General features: G+C 42.9%; 1 protein-coding gene across 1 annotated transcript in view; it reads right to left on the bottom strand.

The window, feature by feature from the left end:
• Positions 1-25,604, bottom strand: part of LOC123666932 — a 58,260-nt gene that overhangs the window by 14,795 nt on the left and 17,861 nt on the right. The window contains exons 12-19 of the mRNA XM_045600945.1: positions 23,977-24,140; positions 23,165-23,385; positions 22,278-22,464; positions 21,694-21,831; positions 20,904-20,997; positions 20,547-20,648; positions 14,037-14,151; positions 1,266-1,412 (exon numbers count right to left, since the gene is read on the bottom strand). Of these exons, the coding sequence (XP_045456901.1) occupies positions 1,266-1,412; positions 14,037-14,151; positions 20,547-20,648; positions 20,904-20,997; positions 21,694-21,831; positions 22,278-22,464; positions 23,165-23,385; positions 23,977-24,140 (1,168 nt within the window). The remainder of the gene's footprint in view (positions 1-1,265; positions 1,413-14,036; positions 14,152-20,546; positions 20,649-20,903; positions 20,998-21,693; positions 21,832-22,277; positions 22,465-23,164; positions 23,386-23,976; positions 24,141-25,604) is intronic.

Genomic DNA, 25,604 nt, shown 5'->3' with positions numbered 1-25,604 from the left:
AAAATTATACGCTCGTGCCTTTAATATCCCACTGCTGGGCATAGGCCTCTTTCCACATGGATGGATCAGATGGAAGGATCAGGACTTAATCTATCACGCTTCGTCAATGCGGGTTGGCAGATATATTCTCTCCTATGAGTAACAATCGCTATCAGGTGTACATGATAACAACTGGGACCGACGGCTTAACGTGCTGTCCGAGGCACGGTGTGTAGACCCACAAGGACTACACAAACAATCTCAATCAATCGCACCAGTTTGAACTAAATTAGCTTGTAAAGCTTGTGGGAAATGAATTAACATTAACCCACTATGCTTCTCAACTGCAGGTTGGCTAATGTTTTCCTTATGAATCCCTACTATAGTAAAAATGACATCGTCCAAGTTAACAAAACTGAGGTAGGGCACAGCAGGAATATCCTGCTCAAAATCTGGAGCAGCCCGAGCGGGGTAGTACCTCGACCTTACAGAAGATCACAGCTACATAATACTGATTTCAAGCAGTATTGTGTTCCTGTTGGTGAGTAAGGTGACCAGAGCTCCTGGGGGGATTGGGGATTGGGTCGGCAACGCGTTTGCGATGCTTCTGGTGTTGCAGGTGTCTATAAGCTACGGTAATCGCTTACCATCAGGTGAGCCGTACGCTTGTTTGCCGAACTAATGATATAAAAAAAACAAATCTCAGCGTAATCGGTGTACATACATAAAAAATACCAACCGAATTGGTAACCTTAATTTTGGAATCGATTAATGAAATTCTCTTAAAAAGCGTAATTACAATCCATTCATCATCATCATCATCATCATCACCATCACTTCAGTCTATCGCAGTCCACTGCTAGACATAGGCTTCTATAAGTTCGCGCCATAAATGGCGTGAACTAATGTGTTTTACCCATAGTCACCACGCTAGTGACACAATACAATCCATTGCTAGAAAAATAAAAATTATTCCCAAATTTCATTTATCAAACGCGTTCTTACAATACATTTTTCGAAGTTCAACTACTTCTGACAAATAAATAAATAAAGGCTACACACTCAACGACCCGCAGTAGGATTTTTTCCTGTGTCGGGGGTCCGGAAACACACGCACACACACACACAATACAGATGCACAAACGCCCAACCAACAAACATCTATATGGCCAATACAAATATCTGTGAGCGGGGATCGAATCGCTGCGCCAACGCGCCGTCATACATTCATTATATATTTATCACAGATATTCTGAAATTGAAAAAAAATATTAGCAATAACTAACGTAATCCTCTTATGCTTCACCGGTTCAACGCCAATCTTGAACTTAATGGGTAGGTGGGTGACAAGAGAGCGCTGCAGACGTACACTATGAAGAGATTGCAGCAGTGGTGCTGATGTTGATAATGACGTCACACTTGTTGCTTGATATCTGAAATGAAATTAAAATTACCATTGCATATAAGGGTGAATTTCTGATTCACTGTAAAAGTTCATTTTACCCACGGTCTTCTACACAGGTCTTGCAACGATAGTAGTGAACGTATGTCGGCTCAATGGTTGCGCTTTTCTTTTCAATTTACGGCTGCCAGAGGCACGACGATAGACGGGTGTACTGAATTGCGTTCTGTCTATTTTTCTATCACACTAAACGCATTTATGTTTTAAAATATAACCTCTGCCATTTTCAAACTATGTATCTTCCAGAGATTTACTAATATTATAAAGAGGAAAGATTTGATTGTTTGTTTGTTTTTTTTTTTTTTTTTATAACGATATATATCCACGGGCTTATAATGCCCGTGCTCTTGTTATTCCAATTATTTGTTTGTTACTCTCGATACCTTGGCACCTACATATGCAACTTAGAGACTAATTAAACTAAGCTTAGTATCACTAATCCTACGTGAGTCCACCGACCAAAATTTAAAGTTATGCTATCTTAATTTACTTATATATATAATTACTACTATTTATTATTACTTTTTCCTTTTCGTCACTTTTATCTTACAATTGTCCAGGGGTAGAAGCTGTGTACATTTCTTGAAATTTTTGTATTTATACTTGTTTAGGCCAAATCGCGCCTTAGAGCGGTTGCCTTAGGGTTTAGTTTAACCGTGGCTCTGTCATTTATTACTTATGATTTTGTAATACCATTTCGCTGCGTTAGCGACGCTTTTTTCTGTATGGGCTTCATCGGTGATATCGCCAGGTGGCACGACCCCCCGCCGTCGCCGTCGCCCGCGCCGCTTAGCGGCGAACAGTCTCGATTCCGCTCTCACGGAAGCGGACGTATCGCTGCTCGATACGGCGAATAAAGTCTCGCGTCCGCTCTGCAAGGTGTGGCCGTATCGCTGCTCGACGGCCGGCCAGTTCCTATTGTTGGACTTATTGTTTTGCGCGTGCCTCGTGGTTTATTAACTGCTTACTTACTTACTTTACTGATATCGTTTTAATTGCTGTACTTATAACTTAACTGTAAAAGTCTCGCGTTCGCTCTGCACGGTAGTGGTCGTATCGCTTCTCGATATGGCGAAGTGTCTCGAATTCGCTCTGCACGAACGCAATTTTCTGTGTAGCTTTATGAGAACCCCAATGTTGGGTTTGGACTCTTTGCTGGCGTGACCGCACGCAGTCCTGTGAATATATCTAACGATTTATTTGGTAACTGTAAATATTTAATTGCTGTGCTTATAACTTAACTGTAAATATTTGTTGTTGTGCTTGAGACTGTAACTGCTTGTGTATTGACTGAGTTATTTATTTCGTTATAATCAATTCTGTGACGTGTCTGCTGGCGAGTGACTGGGGGTGTCTACTCACTGTCGAAGTCTGGGGGCCTGGGGCCTCCTTCTCGAGGACTGTCAGGACACCTATTTTACACTTAACGTCACACTACACCACACGACCTACACACGTTCCCTGGCGATCTTCGACCCCAATAGACCCTAGCTGCCCTTCGAAGGTAAGTGCAATTTCCTTCTTATTTTTCAACCCCTTTTTTTGTATTCATTGCTCACGCCGCATATCCTGATAGCCATAGGTATTCCGTACCCGACCCTAGGCAGTCCGCCGGGAGGTCGCTGATGGGCCCCGACCTCTGAGGCTCTGCTGGACTGGCTAGGGCCGTAACATTTTGGTAGCAGAGCGTGGTTGCCGTAACATTTTGGTAGCAGAGCCCCCCACGCCTTGAGCTGCGTGAGTTTAACTGATAGGGGTTATATTTGTTTAGGGTATTTGTATTTGAGTAGCTTCGGGTAGGTTTAGCCTGTGTGGCACATCCCTGTTTATATTTTTTTACTGTTTATATTTTCTTACTGTTATTACTGTAATTATTGCTGTGATTTGTATCTGTATTTTTTATTGTTGTATTGGTTGTTGGAATTTATATCACTGCATTTGTTTATCGTTATATATGATGCCGTCTCACAAGCAACCCAAGGCACCTGCACTGATAATTCAGGAGCAGCTGCGCTGGGCGGCGCATGCCCACACACTGATCGGGCGCGCCGACCGAGTGTATAATTTAGCGCAGCGGGCGGATCAGGTTCGGGATCGACTGGCCTTGGTCGAGAGCGCATACACTGAGCTTTTGTCTGCGGATGTGGAGAGCGGAGTCAAGGACTCCGCTCGTCGGGATTATGAGCAATTCGTCGACTTCACGGACGACTTGGTTGAGGCAAGGGGCAGGCTGGCGCATGAGGCGCGTGAGAGCCAGATGGAGGGTCTGGCGAAACTGGAGTCTCCGCGGCGGAATCCAGCTCAAGCTGAGCTATTAGGTAAGTTGCCCACATTGGACTTGCCCAAGTTCTCGGGTGCTATTGGTGAGTGGCTGGCCTTCATAGGCCTCTTTGATAACTTAGTCCACGCCCGGGGGGACTTGTCCCTCGGTCAAAAAATGGCGTACCTGGTCTCTTCTCTTGAAGGGGAGGCCCTTGCGGTCGTTGGTCACTTGAAGTTGGCCGACGACTCCTACTTGATCGCAAGAGACCTCCTAGAGAGGAGGTACGCAAACACCCGGCTGCTGGCTGACGAATATGCCCGACAGCTTCTGAATCTCCCGCTACTGACTGACAGGACGAGGCTACGTCAGGATATTATTAATCCTGTCGTAGTCGCGTGCAATTCGCTGAGGCGTCTGGAGCTTCCGGTCGACGAAGGGGCCGGAGGATCTTTTTTGTTGCTCCACCTCGTACTGTCCCGCCTACCCCTCAATCTGCGGATCCATTTTGAGGAGAGGTATGGCGGGGACGGAGCGGATCATATCCCGTCTTTTAGAGACCTGCTGCTCTTTTTAGAGCAACGGTGTAGGCAGGTCGCAAACGCGGCGGGCGCTGCTGGCACCTCCAGGGCATCTGAGGGGCTCAACCCGCCCGGGAGGTCATCGCCGACACCGCGGAAGGCAGCTGGAGCTCCTTCCGGAGGGCGCCGCCCTCTCCCTACATATACAGGCCTAGTGGCCAGGGAATCTCCTCCTCCTCCTACTAACTGCAACTACTGCCGCGGGTCGGAGCACCGGGCCGCGGCTTGCCCTAAGCTGCGGGCTAAGCCCGCCAAGGCGAGGCGGAACATAGCTCGCGATCGCCGCTGGTGCTTCTCTTGTTTGGAGCGGCACTTGCAAAGGGACTGTCCGCACCAGCGGCCCTGTCCGCACTGCTCGGGTCCTCATCATGAGGTCTTGTGCCTGGGCCCGTTCAGAGCTCCTCCTCGCGCCCCTTCCGACCGCGCCGCTGCCACGGGTGGGGGCGCTAGTCAGCCCCCTCTGGCGCGTGACGCTTCTCGTTCGCCCACCAACCACTGCGCCCCAGGTTTGAACAGGGGACATTCCCCTGAGCAGTTGGGGGGTCACCATGCCAGGGGCGGGGGGGTCTGCAACCCCCCTCCTCAGCGGGTCGAGAGAGAGTTCGCCGCCACTCAGCTGTCGTCAAGACCACTGTCTCCTCCCTTAGCTAAGTGGCCGCGATTGGAGCGCCACCCTCCCCCCCTTGGTCGGAGTCGGCGACCTTACCAGGTCCCTAGGACCTCTTATCTGTCCCGGCCCGCTAGGCCGGGGCCCTCTGAGTTCCGGGCCTCTCCGCTTAGCGCTACCTTGCCGCCGGTGGTCGAGTTGTCACCTGACTGCCGCTACGAGGACCCCCGGCGCGAGGACTGGTCCGATGGAGGCAGCTCCAACTAGGTAGCTGCCGCCCTATCTCCCACCACGGCCACCTCCACTGAGCCTTTAAGCTGTCAAACTGTCCTTTTGCAGACAGCCTCAGTGCAGGTGTACAACCCGAAGGGCGACTGTCTAACATCTCGCGCCTTGTTGGACTCGGGTTCACAACATTGTGTGGCCTCTATTTGGTTGGTGGGAAGACTAGGGCTCCCCTGGAGCTCTGAATCACGTCGAATGTTTGGCATCGGAGGCCTGGAGCCTCCCGCTCCTAGGGGAAGAGCTGAATTAATTTGCTGGCCCTGTCTTAGGGCCGACGCACCATCCGGAGCGTCATCTTTAAATGTATCCCGTGCTACAAACTGAAGGCCGCCATTTCTCACCCTATGATGGGCGACTTGCCAGCCGATCGCGTCACTGCCATCCGACCATTCGCTGGAGTCGGAACTAATTTCGCTGGCCCTGTCTTAGTCAAGTCGTCCTGCTTTCGTAACGCGTGCTCACATGGAGCCTACCTGTGCGTGTTCGTGTGTCTCTCCACTAAGGCCGTTCATCTGAAACTTGTAAGTGCCCTCAGCACTGAAGCCTTTGTGGCCGCACTTAGCTGTTTTGTTTTTGCCGTGGGGTCCCTGACCTGATCCGATCCGACCCTGTTTCGTTTACCGATTTGCTCGCGGACATAATGCCCTTCTGTCCGGGACGGGGGATTGTTTAGGCCAAATCGCGCCTTAGAGCGGTTGCCTTAGGGTTTAGTTTAACCGTGGCTCTGTCATTTATTACTTATGATTTTGTAATACCATTTCGCTGCGTTAGCGACGCTTTTTTCTGTATGGGCTTCATCGGTGATATCGCCAGGTGGCACGACCCCCCGCCGTCGCCGTCGCCCGCGCCGCTTAGCGGCGAACAGTCTCGATTCCGCTCTCACGGAAGCGGACGTATCGCTGCTCGATACGGCGAATAAAGTCTCGCGTCCGCTCTGCAAGGTGTGGCCGTATCGCTGCTCGACGGCCGGCCAGTTCCTATTGTTGGACTTATTGTTTTGCGCGTGCCTCGTGGTTTATTAACTGCTTACTTACTTACTTTACTGATATCGTTTTAATTGCTGTACTTATAACTTAACTGTAAAAGTCTCGCGTTCGCTCTGCACGGTAGTGGTCGTATCGCTTCTCGATATGGCGAAGTGTCTCGAATTCGCTCTGCACGAACGCAATTTTCTGTGTAGCTTTATGAGAACCCCAATGTTGGGTTTGGACTCTTTGCTGGCGTGACCGCACGCAGTCCTGTGAATATATCTAACGATTTATTTGGTAACTGTAAATATTTAATTGCTGTGCTTATAACTTAACTGTAAATATTTGTTGTTGTGCTTGAGACTGTAACTGCTTGTGTATTGACTGAGTTATTTATTTCGTTATAATCAATTCTGTGACGTGTCTGCTGGCGAGTGACTGGGGGTGTCTACTCACTGTCGAAGTCTGGGGGCCTGGGGCCTCCTTCTCGAGGACTGTCAGGACACCTATTTTACACTTAACGTCACACTACACCACACGACCTACACACGTTCCCTGGCGATCTTCGACCCCAATAGACCCTAGCTGCCCTTCGAAGGTAAGTGCAATTTCCTTCTTATTTTTCAACCCCTTTTTTTGTATTCATTGCTCACGCCGCATATCCTGATAGCCATAGGTATTCCGTACCCGACCCTAGGCAGTCCGCCGGGAGGTCGCTGATGGGCCCCGACCTCTGAGGCTCTGCTGGACTGGCTAGGGCCGTAACAATACTGTTATTTTTATTATCTAAGTTTATATTTACACTTATATGCTAGTTATCATATATTTACACTTATTTCCTAGTTACCTTATATATACACTTATGGCCTACTGGCCTACTTACAATATACACTTAGCCTAGGTTACTGTTAGTAAGTTTTTTTTTTTTTTTTCGTTTTTTGTTTCTTTTTTATATATATTCTTATATATTTATCACCATATATGTATTTTTTTTTAAATTAATATTATATAATTAATCTTAATTAATTTGTTACACATGTTAAGTATAAATAATTTGTACACGTTATGTTATATGTAATTAATCCTATTTAATTTAGTAATTATTATTTATATTTATATAATTAATCGTATTTAATTTAGCACTTAGTACTTATGTTTATATACACACTATTTATTTATTCAACAAGTGTCTTCACACGTCAATAGTTTTCAACATGTCGAGCACACTCTCAGTGACGGCGGCATCTCTGTGATGAATCGCCATCTTGAGACTGTGCTCGAGTATTTTCTTATCCGCGGTCTCCGCTGCCCTCGCCACAAAGCGACCAATTGCGTCGTCACGGTCGTCGGTGTAATAGACACAGGTGTTGGTGTGTCTAGTCACCGCGACTACAGCGTGCGAAACGCTGTCGTGGATCCTGAGCCTCCTCGCCTTCGTCTGGAGGACAATGACGTCCTCGTAGGTCTGGCCCTGCGCCTCGTGGATGGTTAAGACGCGCGATCCCTCCCCGGATCCGTATCCCTGGTCAGTCAGCAACCTCTTCTCCTCTTGCGTAAAGACCAGGTATAAGGTTCGGTCTCTTCTTGCAGGAATACGCGCGCCCGTGAGGCTCTCCACTCGCAAAGATCGGATCTTTGGGCTTGAGCTGTATACGTCTTTATAAACTTCGCTGATGGCAAGGGCTACATCTTTGGGATTTCGATGCGTGCATGACAACTCGCACGAGATGGTTGTTATCCGGGTTGGTCTGCAGTACCGCATTTCGAACAGGTTGTCCCTGTCGATGTACGGCAGCTGGTTTATGTCTCCGATAAGGACTACCTTCTGAGCTCCCGATAGTCGGGCGGCCATTACTATGGCTCCGAAGTGATTCATGAGGGCCTCGTCCACCGTTAGGCGGTTGATTTTTGAACCCTCGTTGAACCCATTAACTAGAACGGAGGCCATAGTGCGCACCTTTTGCTTGGCTTTGTTGCCGTAGCGGTGCGCCAGTTTTTCTTTTAAGTCTTTGGCCGCCTCGACTGTGGTCGTAATCACGACCTCCGTGTCCTCATCGAAGTCCCCGACTATGCGAGTTGTCTTGCCGCATCCCGGTACCCCGTTTATCCACTCCAGTGATGGTAGTTCCCAGGGCACGGTCGGTAAGCCGTCCCGGTCGCCCGAGATGGTTTTCGCTATCCGTAGCATCCGGTCCCCCAGCATTACTTTCGTGCATCTGGCCACTACCACCACTGGGTCCCCTTCAGGTGTTTCGAAGGTTTGTGGCTCCTCGTCATTCCCCTCCGACTCGACTGCGCTCACGAAGCCTGCTGTGCTGTTATATGCTGCCATATACCTACCCGACATCTTGCCCTTGAGTATTTGTCGGGTTTCACTGTTGTATATGGCCGCTTCGGCTTCCTCGAGTTCCACCTCCAGTAATCTTTGGTGATCGTACTGGTAGGCCTGCATGATCTTTTTGCAGGTGGCCAGGCTTACCTCGCGGTTTGCCTTTATTATCGCCAGGAACTCGATTAGGGCGTTCTCCGCATGTTGTAGCGGTGTGGAGGCAGGTCGAAGTCTCGGCGGTGTTACATGTCCCATGTCGGCCTTAGTACGAGCGGCCGGTGACGCCTCCGGGTGCCTCGGACTATTGTCTCTGGTGAACCTGCTCAGCGCCGCCGATTGCCGCTCACCCTGTCCAGCCTTTTTGGGAGAGAGGTGATGCGGGAGCTTGCCTGGTTTTGGGGAGATGGTTGCGTGGATAAAGGTCGCCAATGGCATCGAGCTCGGCTTAGGTTCAGGTGTGGCCTTTGCCTTAATTCGCTCTGCCTTCTGGGTCTCGATCCGTTGTTGTAGGCGCTCCGAGCCGCAGAGCGTGGACTCGTCGTCGGCCGGAGATGCAGGAGGTGTTGGTGTTATGGATTTCGGTCTTAGATATCCGAGATCCTCCCCCCTGTCTTCGTAGACTATGACCTCACTGTACTTGGAGGCCATTAGGCAACCGTACCTATCAGATACGTCACCTCTATCATATCCGACCCTCATCGAATCCACGCTAATTCTTTTGGGGATTCCACCGGGGGTCTCGCTCAACCGGCGTAGCCACACACTAGACTGCGTAAAGGGGGACGTCTCTCCCCACTCGAACAGCACGATGGATTTGTTATTCAAACGCACCAGACGGTAGGTCGAGTCGCCCTTCTGTTCTTGCGATAGCGCTGTGATTTTAGTGCGCTTTATACTTGTCTTTTGCGTGCTACCCTTTAACAGTAAAGCGAGCCCCGGCGAAATCGCCAGCCGATCGCGTCCTTCGGAACGACAGAAACTTATTCCCATCCTCTCTACTTCGCTGTCCATGAACAGAGCCACGCATCTGGTTTTAATTCCCACTACTTCGCTTCCGTTCCCTTCGCTAAGCGAGGATTGTGTCATCCCGCTGTGGGTCGGTTGCGGAGGTGCGTTTTGGTCGGCTCTATTCCTGAACAGTTTCTGCAGCGAGGAGGCCATGACCTTTGTTATTTGACCCAGAAGGGTGCGGCCAGGAGAAATCCGCGGAGCCGTTGAGCTGTTTCTCTGAGTGGCTTGTTGGACACAGTTTTGTTGTGTTTGTAGTTGTGCGTTGTGTGTTTGGGTGTGTGTTGCGTGGAAGACGGTGTTAGCGCTCTGCGTGGGTATTACAGCAGGTGGTGGAGCGGTCGTGCTGTTCCTTTTTACGGCTATATTGACGGCCTTTCTCGCGAATGTGAGGAAGGCAGTTCTGTTTTTTTCACTCTCCAGGATGGTATGGAGCGATGTCTGCTCAAGTTTGATCTGGAGTTTGAGTTCTAGATCTAGCCTATCCTTACTGAATCTCGGGCAGTCCAGTATAACATGCAGAACTGTCTCCTCACAATTCGGATCGCAGATACATGAAGGACTATCAGTGAGGTGGAATCTGTGGAGATACGCCGCAAATCCTCCGTGGCCGGTCAGAATTTTTGTGTCGACAGCTGTTGGTGCCGATTTCCTTACCAGCCTGCAAGCGGTCTTTACATCCGGTAGGAATATTTTCGTGACCGAGCCCGTCTCCGAAGAATTATATCTTTCCTGCCACATCCTGACAGTCTCTTCCCTGATCTGCCTTCTGACATACGAGATGGGTACTCTGTCGTAGTCAGGTGCCGTCTTTTTTGTTAAGGCCGCCTTTTTGGCCAACCCGTCCGCTCTCTCATTGCCCGGTGTTCCAACATGGGCCCTCAACCAAAAGAACCGCACTGTCTTATTCTCCTCCCGGAGCTGTCTGATTCGACTCTTCATTTCCAGGGCCAGAGGGTGAGTCACTGAGGGGCTCCTCAGCAGATCTAAAGATGACCTCGAGTCGCTCAAGATGTTAATGGAGCATGACTTTGAGGTTTTTGCCATGTCCACGGCTCTGAAGAGTGCGTACATCTCCGATTGAAAGACAGTGTTGTGCGGCTCTAACCGGAAAGTAGAGTATCTTACTTCCCTGCCTTGGTCCCAGCATGTGAGGGCGGCTCCTACTTTACCCTCTATTTTGCTTCCGTCGGTAAAGATGAAAGGCCCGACGATGTTGTGTTCTTCAAGGACTTCGGGGTTCAGATTCTCTAAGCGCTCGTACTCTGTTGTCATGAGTAGGGAAGGGTGGGGATTTTGCATTGGTCCCACCCTGCGCTCTAGCTCTCTTCCCGGTGGAAGAAGATCCGTGCTGTGACCTTTTTTGGTTTTGAATAGTATGGCCGCCTCTCGGACGCGAAGGTCTAACGGGAGCAAGCCAGTGAGGACTAGTGCCGATGTCAGAGACACCGTTCTGTACGCCCTGCACATTTTTTGTGCAAAACCTCTCTGCAGTGAGTCTAGCTGCTTTCTTATCGACAGTTTCTCTGCTGCAGGGGACCATACGCTCGCTGCGTACAGAACGATGGGCTCTATCACCGCCACATATATGATCCGTACGATCTCCCCATTCAGACCCCAACTCACTCTCGCCGCGCGCGCGAGCTGTTTATAGATGTCCGCCGCTTTTTTACACACGGCGGATACGTGCGCGTTGAAAGTGAGCTTCGAGTCCAAAATGAGCCCCAGCAGTTTTATTTCATCTACAAGCCTCAGTCGAGTGCCGGACATATGGATTATGGGGGTGTCGTATTTGAGTTTTTTAGTGAGCACCATCGCGTTGGTTTTGTGCGCGGCGAAGCTCAGCTTGTTACGTATACCCCACTCTTGTACGGCCGCTAAGGTGGTTTCGGCTGAGGTCTGTAGGTTGCTGGTTTTTTGGCTGGAGAAAACGAGGACAACGTCGTCCGCAAAGGCCTGGCAGTATACCCCCATCGCGCTGATCTCTCTCAGAAGCGAATCCAGTATGAGGTTCCAGAAGGTCGGCCCGCCAATGGATCCTTGGACACAACCCTTCGTGGTCTCCTTTTCACTGGTCGCTCTGGCGTAATTTACGATGACCTTTCGGTCCTGGAGGTATGAGGCGACCATAGCGTATAGGTTTCTCGGGCAATGCTTGTCCACTAGCTGTTTTTTGAGAGCCGGCCACCATGCATTGTCGAAAGCGCCCTCTATGTCAAGCGATACCAGAAGTACTATCTTCTTGGACTTAATTTCCTGCCTGATATGCTCGACGAGATCGTAGAGGGCGTCTTCCGTTCCCCTCTGTGGCATGAATCCGTACTGGCTTCGGTGCAGCGTGGGGAAGAGTCTCCACTGAAGTCTACCTATAAGCATTTTCTCAACTGTCTTTCCTAGGATTGACAGGAGTCCTATAGGTCTATAGGACTTCGGGTGGGTGTAGTCCTCTTTGGCTGGTTTGCGGAGGATGCGTACGTGGGCGACTTTCCACAGCTTGGGGAAGTGGGACAGCGATAGGCATTTGTTCGCCAACGCTAGGAATAACTCCCTGTTGCAGTTTATTGCCGCCGCGCATATATCCGACGTTAACCCGTCTGGGCCTGGAGCTTTTTTGGGATTTTGGCTCAAAAGAACCTGTTCCAGCTCCGCGGCCGTAAACGGCGGGTCGTCATCGGACAGATCTTCTAACTCCGCGGGAGTTCTGCCTTCTACGGCCTCTCGGATCTGTTTGTGATGGGCGGTTTCGGTCTCTACAGAGTCATCAGGGTAGAACGTTTTTGCTAGGAGTTTTGCCGACTGTTCTGGTGACAGTGTTTCGCCTGATTCGTTCCTTAGCAATGCGTCCTCGTGTCTACGAGAGGTCTTCCTGATGACTCTGTAGATACCGTCCCACACGCTTTCGCGGTCCTGTGCCGTGCAGAACTCTTTCCAGCTCTGAGTGGCTGCTTTGTCTGCCGCTTGTTTATATTTTTCCTTGGCCCGTACGTATTCTTCGATGACGCCAGCCCTTCTGCAGGGTGCAGCATTTCTGATGCGACGTTTGGCTCTTAGTTGTTCCCTTTTCAGGGAATCTAGCTCTACCGACCACCAGGGCGGTCGGGGGTCGCCTTTCCATGGTTTTATCTTCGGGATGGTACTCTCGCATGTGCGGTGAATAATCGCGACGTATTTTGCGATTATGCCATCGAGATCGTCCTTGTTCGAGACATTTCGGACGGCTTCCAGAGTGATGCTTTCTTCCGTGAGGCCGGTTGTTAGGGTAGCGGAGAAATCTGTCCATCGTCTGTCCAAATGTTTGTTTGTTTGCATTGAATAGGCTCCGAAACTAATGAACCGATTTGAGAAATTCTTTCACTGTTGAGAAGCTACACTATCCGATGGCATAGGATATGTTATATTTTCAAAGAAATCAGTGAGCAAAATTTTTTGATATTTTTTGGGACCACGTGATAAACACCAGCTTTAGAATAAAAAAATCATCGAAATTTGTTCACACAGTAAAAAGTTATGAAACAACACAGACAATAAATGTGTCTGCCCGCAAACGAAAAAAACCGATTTCAATTACATCGACAAGTAATACAGCGTGATTAGACAAAAAAAAATAACAAACGCACTAGTCGCCACTACGATTTTCGAGGGTTCCTCTCGATTTCTCAGGGATTACAACATCAGATCCTGGTTTCCTTATCATGGTAGCATATTTCGGATATCTACTTTGCAATAAAAAAAGAATTATCAAAATCGGTTCAAAAACGACGAAGTTAACCCCGAAAATATATAAAAAAATATATATACATCTACCTTTATATATATATGGTCGAATTAAGTAACATCCTCCTTTTTTGAACTCAATTAAAAATGTTAATATATTTTGTAATATTTAAATGCTATGTGTGAGCTCACGAACTTGCTATAAGATTGTGGTGATGTGTGATCTGGTTTTATGTAGCTAATCAATTGTGCAACTGGTGAAATATGTAGCACTGTATATACTCCCGGGTGAGATGATGGGTCAGATGTGAAAGACATGAGCTAAGCTAAACCAAGGGTAAAGCTGACCTGAAACCGCGATCAAATCTGAAAAAGTGTCACTAACTGAGGTAGGGCACGGCAGGAATTTCCTGCTGAAATATGAAGAAATGCAGCCCGACTGGGTTAGTACCTCGACCTTACAGAAGATCACAGCAAAATAATACTGTTTTCAAGCAGTATTTGTGTTCCTTTTGGTGAGTAAGGTGACCAGAGCTCCTGGGGGGATTGGGGATTGGGTCGGCAACGCGCTTGCGATGCTTCTGGTATTGCAGGCGTCTATAAGCTACGGTAATCGCTTACCATCAGGTGAGCCGTACGCTTATTTACCGACCTAGTGACATAAAAAAAAAGCTGTTTCATTATAATACTATGTGTATTAACTAAAGCCTTACGCTCACCGCTCCTCAGCAAGACGTAACCCTGGTTTAGAAATCTAGGTTAAATTCAAAACCTCTGCCGTTTATAAAATCGATTAAAACCATGTTTCAGCTGAAGTAAACGCGAGGGTGATTCAAAACTCACCGTATATGTAGGTCGTTCTTCCAGTACAACATGTCAGCGGGCTCGACGGGGGCCGTGATGTTCCCTCTTATCGATGTGAACGTAGCCACTGATGACTGTAGACGGATTGGTGTACCTGTATTCATATTTATTATCACTCTAGCTATGGCCTACGGTTTTATTTATATTATAAAAAGGATTTTCGCAAGTTAACTAAGGTTTAAATTTAAGGTTGTTATTTGTATTGTTTTTGGTTGTACAATAAAGTATATTTGTATTGTATTGTATTGTTTAAAATTCTCGTGTCGCGGTGTTTGTAGTTAAACTCCTCCGAAACGGCTTTGACCGATTCTCATGAAATTTTGTGTGCATTTTGAGTAGGTCTGAGAATCGAACAACATCTATTTTTCATCCCCATAAATGTTAAGGGTAGTCCACCCCTAATATTCTTTTAATTTTTAGATAAATTATTTATTATTTATTTCATTATGATTTGGTGTTGAAAAATATATACAACCCTAAATCGTCACCACCAACCCCTTTTTTAAATAGCGCTTAGCGGCAAGACAACGTTTGCCGAGTCAGCTAGTCTTGATATAATATTGACAAGAAACATACACGCACGCACACACGGGTATGTATATGTCGGCGATACGCCAGAGTTTCCTCGTTCGGAGTCCATTAAAGTGAAAAACACACTAAGATTTTCTCGTTTATTAACGCACAGTTGCTCGTATAGAACAACCTGATCTTTTCATAAATCGACTGCTTTTATAGTTATCATACAATCAAATACAACTCCTTTTAAAATTAACAAATAAATTAGATACTGTAAAATAATTCTTGAAATACATCTTAATATTTATAATAAATGTTTTAACGATTTTAAATAAGTTAAAATGATTTATATAATATAAAGGTTACTTAATTTAATCTGAACAAACATTAATTTGAACAAACATTAGCAATGTAAAGATGGCGCTGCAAGCAAGATTCGAAATGAAATGAAAAAAAGACTTATTGCATAAAATAATAAAATTCAGTACAAAATAATTATATTAATTAAAATAGATATTAATTTGAATATTTACACAGTAAATTGAGTATTTTAACAATAAATGAAACATTAAAAGTCTTCAAAGCATTCAAACAGTCAAAACAGTGTCTATTAAATATCAGATCTCAATAAGTAACGGTTTTATGTTTACAAAGTAACTATTTAAATCTTATACATTTTAGATATTCCTATAATATATTCACTTTAACAATAAACTAAAACATAAATATCAATAGTTTCCAATTATTGCCGATAGTCGGCGATTTGCGCCCATACGGCCATACTGACTCCAGCGCGTCCCTTGCGCTGCTTTTATGACATAATTTCAGGTGAGACCTTGCCCATACTAGGATCTAGTCAACACATAAGGCATCACCCATCCTGGGATCTAGCCGACACACAAGGCATCACCCATCCTGGGATCTAGCCAACACACAAGGCATCACCCCTCCAGGGAATTAGCCAATAAGACCAGGTTTAAAAGGATACGCATGGTGGCCAGCCAGCGTTTTAGGAAGGATACTGGATAGGAAAAATAAATTTCACACACACATTAATAATTACAATGAATCACAAATCATATAAATTATCAACACATATGCAATTATACAGTATCAAAATTGCCCGCAAGGGAAGTGGAGGCACCCTCGGTCTCCACTGATTTCTCTGCCCATACGGTCAATTCGTCTGAGTTGTCAGAATCATTGAAAGGGTCTGATTGAGCTATGGGAGCAGGACGTAAGGCATCGTGACTTGCAATCTTTTCTGAACAGCCACGAATATTAACATGCTTAAGTTTATATCGATCATTTGGTAATATTTCTAAAATTTCCATTGGACCTTCATATTTAGAGCCTAACTTAGTAGTGTGTCGTTCATGGCGTCGCATTAAGACGAAGTCACCGACTTTAAATGGATGGATTGTGGCTTTACCTTTATCAAAACGAGTTTTATCGCTAAGGGACCGCTCGTCCATCCGTTTTTTAGCAATTAATCTAACTTCCTCTAAGTCGTCTGTAAGTATGTCATCGTCAATTTGTAATATTTTAATGGCAGGTGGGGAACATCTTTTTCCTAATAATAATTCCATAGGACTTTTACCTGTACTTTTTGATATTGTACAGTTTATAGCTAATTGTAATTCTTGTAAAGCTGTGTGCCATGGCCGACTTAGTTCTACAACAGACATATTATCTTTTATAACTTTCATTAATCGTTCAACCTGACCATTAGCCCTACTCGCTCCCTTTGCTACTACGTGGTGTTGAATGCCATATCGTTCGCAAAAGTTTTTAAACTCTGTAGAAGTCATACTTTTATCTTGGTCGGTAATTAATCGTGATGGAGAGCCGAATATTGAAATTAGATTTTGAAAACATTTAATAGCAGTTTCGCTTGTACGATCATTTGTGTAAATCATATGGACATACTTCGTGAAGCCGTCAATAAACACAAAAGCATATTCTGGTTCATTGCGTTTTCCGTTCATTCTTCCAGTTATATCTGCATGCACGGTATGGAAAGGAACAGTTATTTTGTCAATGGGATGTAAAGTCACCTGTCTAGCACCAGATGCTCCTTTTCTTACTCTACACATGACGCAATTTTCTACAAATTTTCTAACTAATCTGGTCATATTAGGGAACCAATACTGCTCTCGTAATTTTTCAAGGATCTTTTCCCAGCCAAAATGTTGAAGGTTATCATGATAATGAGATATAAGATTCCATCTATAATTACGTGGGACTATAATTAACTTATGAGTCTTGTTATTAATCTGTACTTTACGTCTTAGTAATTTATCCTGAAGTATAACGTAAGTATCGGAGATATTTTTGGGAATCGAATCACTTTTCAATTGCTCAACAATACTAGCCAGAGTTGAATCGCGTTTTTGTTCTATAAGGAGCCAGTTGTGGTCAAGAGTAGAGGTATTAACGGTCCATATTAAGGGTCTTGATTTTTTAAATTCTAAACACTGGTTTAATCGACGTTCGTTAGAATTTTCAACTGGGTTACGACTGAAGAAGTCAGCATGGGCAAGTTTATCGCCCTTGCGGTATTCAATTTCAAATTGGAAATTTTGTAAGAAGGCCCACCACCTATGCACTCTGGGGGTTAGGTCGCGTTTGTGCCTTGAAGCTTTTAAGGAATTACAGTCTGTGACTACTTTAAATGACCTGCCATGAAGGAAGTGGCGAAAATGTTTTATAGCTTTCACAACTGCAAGAGTCTCTAATTCGTACGAGTGATATTTACTCTCTGTATCTGAAGTTCTCATACTAAAGTAAGCTACTACTAAAGGATTCCCGTCTTGTCTCTGAATCAATACGGCGCCATAACCAATTGAGCTGGCATCTGTATGTAGCTCCGTTGGCAGTTTCGGATCAAATATAGTTAAAACTGGGGAAGATGTGAGAATGGTAATTACTTCTCGTCGAGCAAGTTCATGTTGTTCAGTCCATTTAAAGGAAACATTTGCTTTAGTTAGATTGTATAAAGGAGCCATGATTTTAGAGAAATTGGGTACAAATTTTCGGAAATAACCAGCTAAGCCGTTAAATTGCCTAACTTCTTTTACATTTTTAGGCGTGGAAGAGTCAGTAAGAGCCTGGATTTTTTTCGGGCTTGGCCTAACAGTGCCATTTTCAATAATGTTACCAAGATACTCAATTTTAGTTTTGAGGAAAGAACATTTGGCAATATTTAGAGAAAACCCAGCCTGAGTTAACCTAGTCAAAACAAGATTCAAATTTATCAAACCCGGCTGTACAGATTCAGATACAACCAAAATATCGTCAACATAAACTAAAGCAATATTATCTTTATAATCACCTAAGGCGGCATTTATCGCGCGTTGGTATACTGAAGGGGCATTGCATAGACCAAAGGGCATTCGAAGATATTCAAACTGCCCATCCGGCGTCACAAAGGCTGTCTTCTCGATAGAGTCTTCTGCTATAGGAATACCGTGGAAACCGGAAGCCATGTCTAAACAACTATAATATCGAGCTTTGCCTAATCTATCAATTTGGTCTGCTATAAGGGGTAAAGGATAATTATCTCTAACAGTATTTGAATTTAACTCTCGGAAATCAACGCAAAGTCGGTCCGTGCCGTCCTTTTTCTTAACTAATAATATAGGGCTGCTGAACGGGGATGAGCTATCTCTTATTATACCATTTTCTTTTAAGTCCTTAATAATATCCCGGACTTTCTCACGTTCCATAGGGGACAAACGATATGGTCGGCGTTGCACGATCTTATCGGGATTTTTTAATCTAATTTTTAGCTCCCCGGTGGTCACCTGTGACACGCGGTTCCCAGATGTGAAACTATCCCTGAACTTATTGATAATACGATAGATTTCTTTAACTTGAGTTGAGTCAGTAATGTCAGTATCTAATTCAAAAGAGGGTGTCAAATTTAAACATTCATTGATAAAAAACTCGCGATTAATAGATATATTTTCCTCGGTAAGGGTAACGCTAAGGCCGGGTATTTTTAGAAGATTAAAACCTATTAAAATATCAAATTGAGTTTCATTATTACCTATTACATAAAACTCGAGCTCTAAGCGAACGTTATCAATTTCAACAATAGTCGTAATGCTTTGTTTTGAAATAACTGTTTGACCCCCAATACCGATAAACTTCACATTAACTTGCTTACGTTTTCCGGCAACAGAGCCAGCTATTTTCTCTCGAATTAATGAACAGTCGGCTCCAGTATCAAAAAGACAGTTATAACTTTTATTACCAATAATTACATTAAAAGTGCTACGCTTAATAGATGAACAATAGTTAACAGTTTTATTTGAGGTGTTACGTTCATCACTCTGACGGCGGTAACAATTTTTCTCCAAGTGACCCTTACGATGACAGTATTCACACTCAATAACCTTAGTGTTATTAAGACTGCCACGGTAATTAGAATTATTATTTGATTGGGGTAAAACAGGGTTGGTTTTAGAGGTACTTTTGCAGTCTCGCGAGAAATGACCTGGCTTATTGCAATTAAAACATATGACTTGATCCTTTGAAGGTCCCGTGAAACGTGGTTTCTTAACATCATTATATTTACTCTCTCTATTTTCAATTTTACGTTTTCGGAATGTTTTTAATACCGATACTAATTTGGGGAGTGAACTGGGGGTATTTCTCAACAACTCAGAACGAATAAACTCAGGATAAATACCTGTGATCAGTGCTTCCACTACCTCTGCATCGGCAGCTTCTGGTCGAACCCTCCTGAAGAGCGTCCAAGCCATTGTAGCATATTCAGCGTAGCTGCTCGCTTGATCCGAAGTGTAGCTCCGCCATTTCTGCACGTCGTCCGCGTACCGGAACTCAGTACCAAACGTATGAATCAGCTCTTCCTTCACTTGTTCCCACGTGGTTGAATGTAGTGACCAGGTGTCAGCCCATGTCTTTGCTCGTCCTCTCAATTGCAAGATGGCCTTCATTCGAGCTTCATGGGGCGAAATATTCAATTTCGTAATTGTTTCGTCCACGTTAGCACACCAGTCCCTGATGTCATGCGATCTTTCATCAGGGTTGAACGGCGGTAGATAAAAGTCATGGTGCCGCCGTAAGGGTGCAGTCTCCGTAGATAACGTCGCTCTCGCAGCGCTTGTCGCAGCAGTTTTCGTTATGGAGGTTAGGAGACCCATCACTTGTTCCATAGTAAAGGTTGTTTCATCTGGAGGCCCTGTGAAGTCTTGGGGCTGTGATCCCACCGCTGCTGTCGGCGATACGCCAGAGTTTCCTCGTTCGGAGTCCATTAAAGTGAAAAACACACTAAGATTTTCTCGTTTATTAACGCACAGTTGCTCGTATAGAACAACCTGATCTTTTCATAAATCGACTGCTTTTATAGTTATCATACAATCAAATACAACTCCTTTTAAAATTAACAAATAAATTAGATACTGTAAAATAATTCTTGAAATACATCTTAATATTTATAATAAATGTTTTAACGATTTTAAATAAGTTAAAATGATTTATATAATATAAAGGTTACTTAATTTAATCTGAACAAACATTAATTTGAACAAACATTAGCAATGTAAAGATGGCGCTGCAAGCAAGATTCGAAATGAAATGAAAAAAAGACTTATTGCATAAAATAATAAAATTCAGTACAAAATAATTATATTAATTAAAATAGATATTAATTTGAATATTTACACAGTAAATTGAGTATTTTAACAATAAATGAAACATTAAAAGTCTTCAAAGCATTCAAACAGTCAAAACAGTGTCTATTAAATATCAGATCTCAATAAGTAACGGTTTTATGTTTACAAAGTAACTATTTAAATCTTATACATTTTAGATATTCCTATAATATATTCACTTTAACAATAAACTAAAACATAAATATCAATAGTTTCCAATTATTGCCGATAGTCGGCGATTTGCGCCCATATATACATATATTTTTTTGTAATAAATATATATATTTTTTACCTAACTCAGTCGGTAAGAAAACGTCCATTTGAATAGGATAATAAGCGAGCTGCTGGTTTATGTGACTTCCAAAACGCAAGAACTCCATGACGGATTTTTTAACTGTAAAAAAAAAAATACTTTTTAGAACAAAGAAGCTATTAAAAATAATTATGAAAGTAAGACTTTCCAGTAAGAATATGTTATGTAAAAAGTATTATTATAATAACACTAGCAGTTCCCGCGACTTTGCGAGGTACGGTGGAGAGACCCACAAGGACTGAACAAACACCCAGACGATTGTTTGCCACGTGCGAGGATCGAACCCACAACCGCCAGCGCAACAGCCACAAAAATAATCTAGTAAATAGTACATACTATCCTCCTCATTCCAACTGTCGAATCTTGACTGATTGACATGTGTAGCGTAGACTGTCTTGTCGTGAATCTTGACGACAATGTCGATGTGTATCTGAAATTAGACGATTTTTTTTTAAATAAAGCCAAAAAAGTGTGTGTGTGTACTTATGTGTGTGTGTGTGTGTATGTGTGTAAGAAGTTATACTTCATTGGCTAGCTAACTTGACGTTGCTAACTTCATCATTGACTAGCTAACTTCAGGGTGTCAATTTTTTGTAACGGTGTGCGTGCGCATCGTAAAAATTTACTCACATCATTTTTCCCTATCGCGTCAAAAGAAGTATAACTTCGAAAATTATTTCATTACAAAAGCACTCTTGAATCTGAACAGATAATCTTTACGTATTGTCGACTCATTGATTAACAAACAACATACCCGAATTTATACGTCTGGGGGCAACAAAGAAGCCTTCCTATTATTTTTCAAATAGTGAACCATTTTTTCACACGAATTTTCAATAAATGGCGAATCGTTTTTTTATATTTAAGAACAATATAATCATGTTTATATAAAGTATTATAGGTGAAGCTAAAACAGCAGAAAAGGATGCCATACGAAAAATAGTTTTCTAGTTTTTACTCGTCGGAATTTAAACGATTTTTTCTACAAAGTCTCTGTTGTGAAAGTCTCTTTGTGGAGGCGCCGGAGCTGTAGCCCCGAACACCCTCTCCTAAATCGGTCGCTACAAAATAACATCAAACCTCAGAACTTAAGACGAAAAATATTCTAGAAAAATAAGTTACTCACCTCTTCTGGTGTTTTCAAACTCATAACTTTCATTTTTTCCAAAACTTTGACCAACTTTTCAACGTTGTCGTTTCTCGAGTTCAACTTGTACATTTTCTTGAACAGATTCGATGCAACACCCTCTGCTATTATATATACCTACAATACATATAATATTGCATTACTAGATGTTTTTCTTGGTATCACTTGTGTTTACAATATTTGGAATACCTGTGTTCTAAGCTAAATTACTTAGCAAAATTACGTATAAGAAAGTAACTTTATACTATGATCTAAGCCTTGATATGCACCTCTGAACTTTTGTTGAAACTAACTCAAATTTATTATGTATCATATCAATAATAATGATATACACCTTGCATGTATTGTTTGCATTGTGTTGCATGCACCTTGGATGCTATATCCAAGCAAGATAAGATCCTGTATCAGGGGTCCATAAACATAAATACGGTATCTCAGACTACTACAGACATAACTTATCTCAATCAAGCTATATTTATTACAAATAGAACCAAACTAATGATCGATTGCGTAAACACTCCCTGTGAATACTAACATTTTAAATGAATCTGTATAATACTCACCGACGCTACATAGGGCCTTGCACCTCCCGAAGACAAAGTAAGGGCAGCAAAGCTGGGCGCTGGCTCGGCACCGACGCTCATCAACTGCAACCAGGGACCCCCACTGACCGCTATATAGTTATTAGTAGCCCAGTAAGTCGTATCCGGATTCCGCACCTCTTTAGCCACGAATGGTACGTAGTCAGCTCTGAAAAAACAAATCTAAATTTTTTTTAATCGAATAGGCTTCAGAGGTAGTTTTGAATTATCTTTTTACAAAATTTAAGTTTTAAATAAAGTGTGGTTAATGTAAAGCCAGTAGACATGTCCTGGAATGAAGACAGAAGTTGGACAACGCAGTGTGGGACGTCTTCCGGCCCGCTGGACCGATAATCTACGTAAGATTGTCGGTGGTGGCTGGATGAGGATAGCGGGAAACTGGGTGTTTTATCGCGAACTTGGTGAGGCCTATGTACAGCAGTGGACTGCGATAGGCTGAAGTGATTAATGTAAAGCTGTTGGCAAAAAACACAACTAACTCTTTTAAAAATTTATTCTGTGGTAGTGCATGAGATTTTTGGTATGCAAAAATATTTATTTAATCAGGCTAATCTCATAGACAAGAGTTTAAAAACAAAAACTTCATTTTATAATTCTAATGTTGGCAATGGCTATATCTAATCATATTTTACTAATACATTATAATACAAAATAACTGCATTAAATTCGCCTCGTAAGTATGGTAGGCTTTTTAAAAATTTTGATCCAAAAGTACTGAAGGGCAAGGCAATAAGGGCAATTGTACGAAAATTTTGTGATATTTAAAAACATAGATTTTAGAAATATGCATATGCCTAAAAACGTAGAAAAGCAGAAAATAGAAGACATTAAAAAAAAGTTAAACTTACACATTCCTGTATTGGCTGAAGTACTTATTACTATCCAAACTCTTCACTGTAGTATACCAGAACCTTTGCAGCTCTTTACTTCTAGAACTTAAGATAAAATTGTGGATAAAGAGGAAGTCACTTTCTCTCATACCGGAGCTGAGGATATCGTGCAAGGCTGCGATCCTTAGTTTAAGATCTTCTTCCTCATCCAAAAGAATTGGTAATGATGTTTCCAATGCCTGAAAATTACAAGGGTATTCCTTAATACTCTGTTTAATTTAACGGTATTTTAATTATTCTATGATTGACTGTAAAATGTTTGAAAATAGTCGAATGTCCATTCAAATAATAACTCGATTACTACACATGATTTTATAGAGTTATTTTTTAAAAAGGGTTTCCACTAACATCTATTTAATGCTCTAGTTAACACACCATTCGTTCTTGTAATCACTACACAAAGACGTCCAAAAATTAATATAAATAGGGTTGCCTGGAAGAAACGGCTAATCAGCCTTAAGCCCGTCCATGGTACTTCACTGTCTGTAACTGTCTTTATGTTTGTAATATATTTGTGGTGTACAATAAAGTATAAAAGTAAAAATAAAAAATAAATACCATTATACATTGCTCAAAACGCTATGCATACTAGTATTTTGGATAGTAATAAAGTCTTCTTACTCTCCACCTGCAATACTCTGAGGGCAGTTGGTATTATTTGGACTTTTTAAAGTTGACCTACTTCCCTTGTTAGATGGTCTACTAAAATTTCTTGCTGTCCCCTACCTCGTTAACCAAATATACTATTTATGTGGATTTTAGAATAGTACCGCATATCCTCGATTCTCGTGCCCACAGGCCAGTGATGCCCAAAGTCTTTCGTGTCTGTTCCTCGTCTTATCACCATATATCGTGCGTATGTATGATTCGGCTGTATACCCCAAACTGCAGAGCCCTTGTAACCAGACCATACGGTCTAAATATTGAGGACAATCTGTAAGAAATGTTTAAGTATTTCAGGACAAATTAGAGGACGTGACAGTCCGGCAACATTGTACGTGTACCAAATAAAGTAGAATAATTGTGTTTGCTCGCAAACGAAAAAAAAAACGACTTCAATTACATCGACGAGTAATACAACGTAGATCGACGAAAAAATAGTCAAGTAAATACGCGTTATCAAAGATTACTCAAAAAGTAGTTATCAGATCTCAATAAAATTTATATGTGACCACATGACAAACATCAGCTTTCGATTATATTAAAAATTATTAAAATCGGTACATCCAGTAAAAAGTTATTGCGGATTTTCAAGAAGTTCCTTCGATTTCTCTGGGATCCCATCATCAGATCCTGGTTTCCTTATTATGGTACCAAACTAGGGATATCTCCTTTCCAACAAAAAAAATATCAACCATACTAAACCAAGGATATCTTCTTTCCAACAAAAAAAAAATTATCAAAATTGGTACACCCAGCAAAAGTCATTGCGGATTTTCAAGACCTCATCATCAGATCCTAGTTTCCTTATTATAGTACTAAACTAGGGATATCTCCTTTCCAACGAAAAAAAAAATTATCAAAATCGGTACATCCAGTAGAAAGTTATGCGTTATAATACAACGTAGGTCGACGAAAAAAGCGTCAAGTAAAAACGCATTATTAGATATAGCTCGAAAAGTAGTTGTTAGATCTCAAATAAATTTAAATGGGACCAATTGACACACACTAGGTGGTGATGGTCGATGAAAAAAATTTTTGTCGAAATCGGTCCACACGGTCAAAAGTTCTAATGTAATATACATAAAAAAAGAAAAATACAGTCGAATTGAGAACCTCCTCCTTTTTTTGAAGTCGGTTAAAAAATGCCGTCTATGCTAATATTATAAACTGAGAACATTTGATTGTTTGTTTGCATTGAATAGGCTCCGAAACTACTGAACCGATTTCAAAAATTCTTTCACTGTTGGGAAGCTACACTATCCCTGGGTGACATAGGCTATATTATAAATTTTAATTTTGCCTGAGCAAGTCGCTAGTTTCGTATAAATAAAATCAAACCACTTGTAAAAAAACAAATCGAAGGCACTCCAACAACGAAAGCGCGCTGATGTTATTAAATTAAAAGAATAACAAGACGATGTAGATCCAATGAAAATTAATAAATGTTTTCTAGATATTCCTGGCAGTGATTATGTGTCAGCGAGAACCCTTCACTTCTACGAAAATGATAAGTATTGCACATCAACTTTCTCACTTAAACGTACAGTCTTGAGAATTTTAAAATCCCTGAAATCGAATGCAGTAGGGGTGGACGGTATCTCGCTTGATATGTTGCTGTCAACGCTGCCTAACAGTCTTGATGTCGTAACAGGAATAGTCAACAAATCCTTGACTACGTATACGTTTCCAAAAATTTGGAAAATTGCCATTGTAAAGCCTGTGCCTAAGAAAGATA

The sequence above is a fragment of the Melitaea cinxia genome, chromosome 27 (assembly GCF_905220565.1).
Source record: "Melitaea cinxia chromosome 27, ilMelCinx1.1, whole genome shotgun sequence".
Classification (NCBI taxonomy): Eukaryota; Metazoa; Arthropoda; class Insecta; order Lepidoptera; family Nymphalidae; genus Melitaea; species Melitaea cinxia.
Note: the sequence above shows the minus strand (reverse complement) of the source record. Positions and strands in the feature narration are given on the sequence as shown.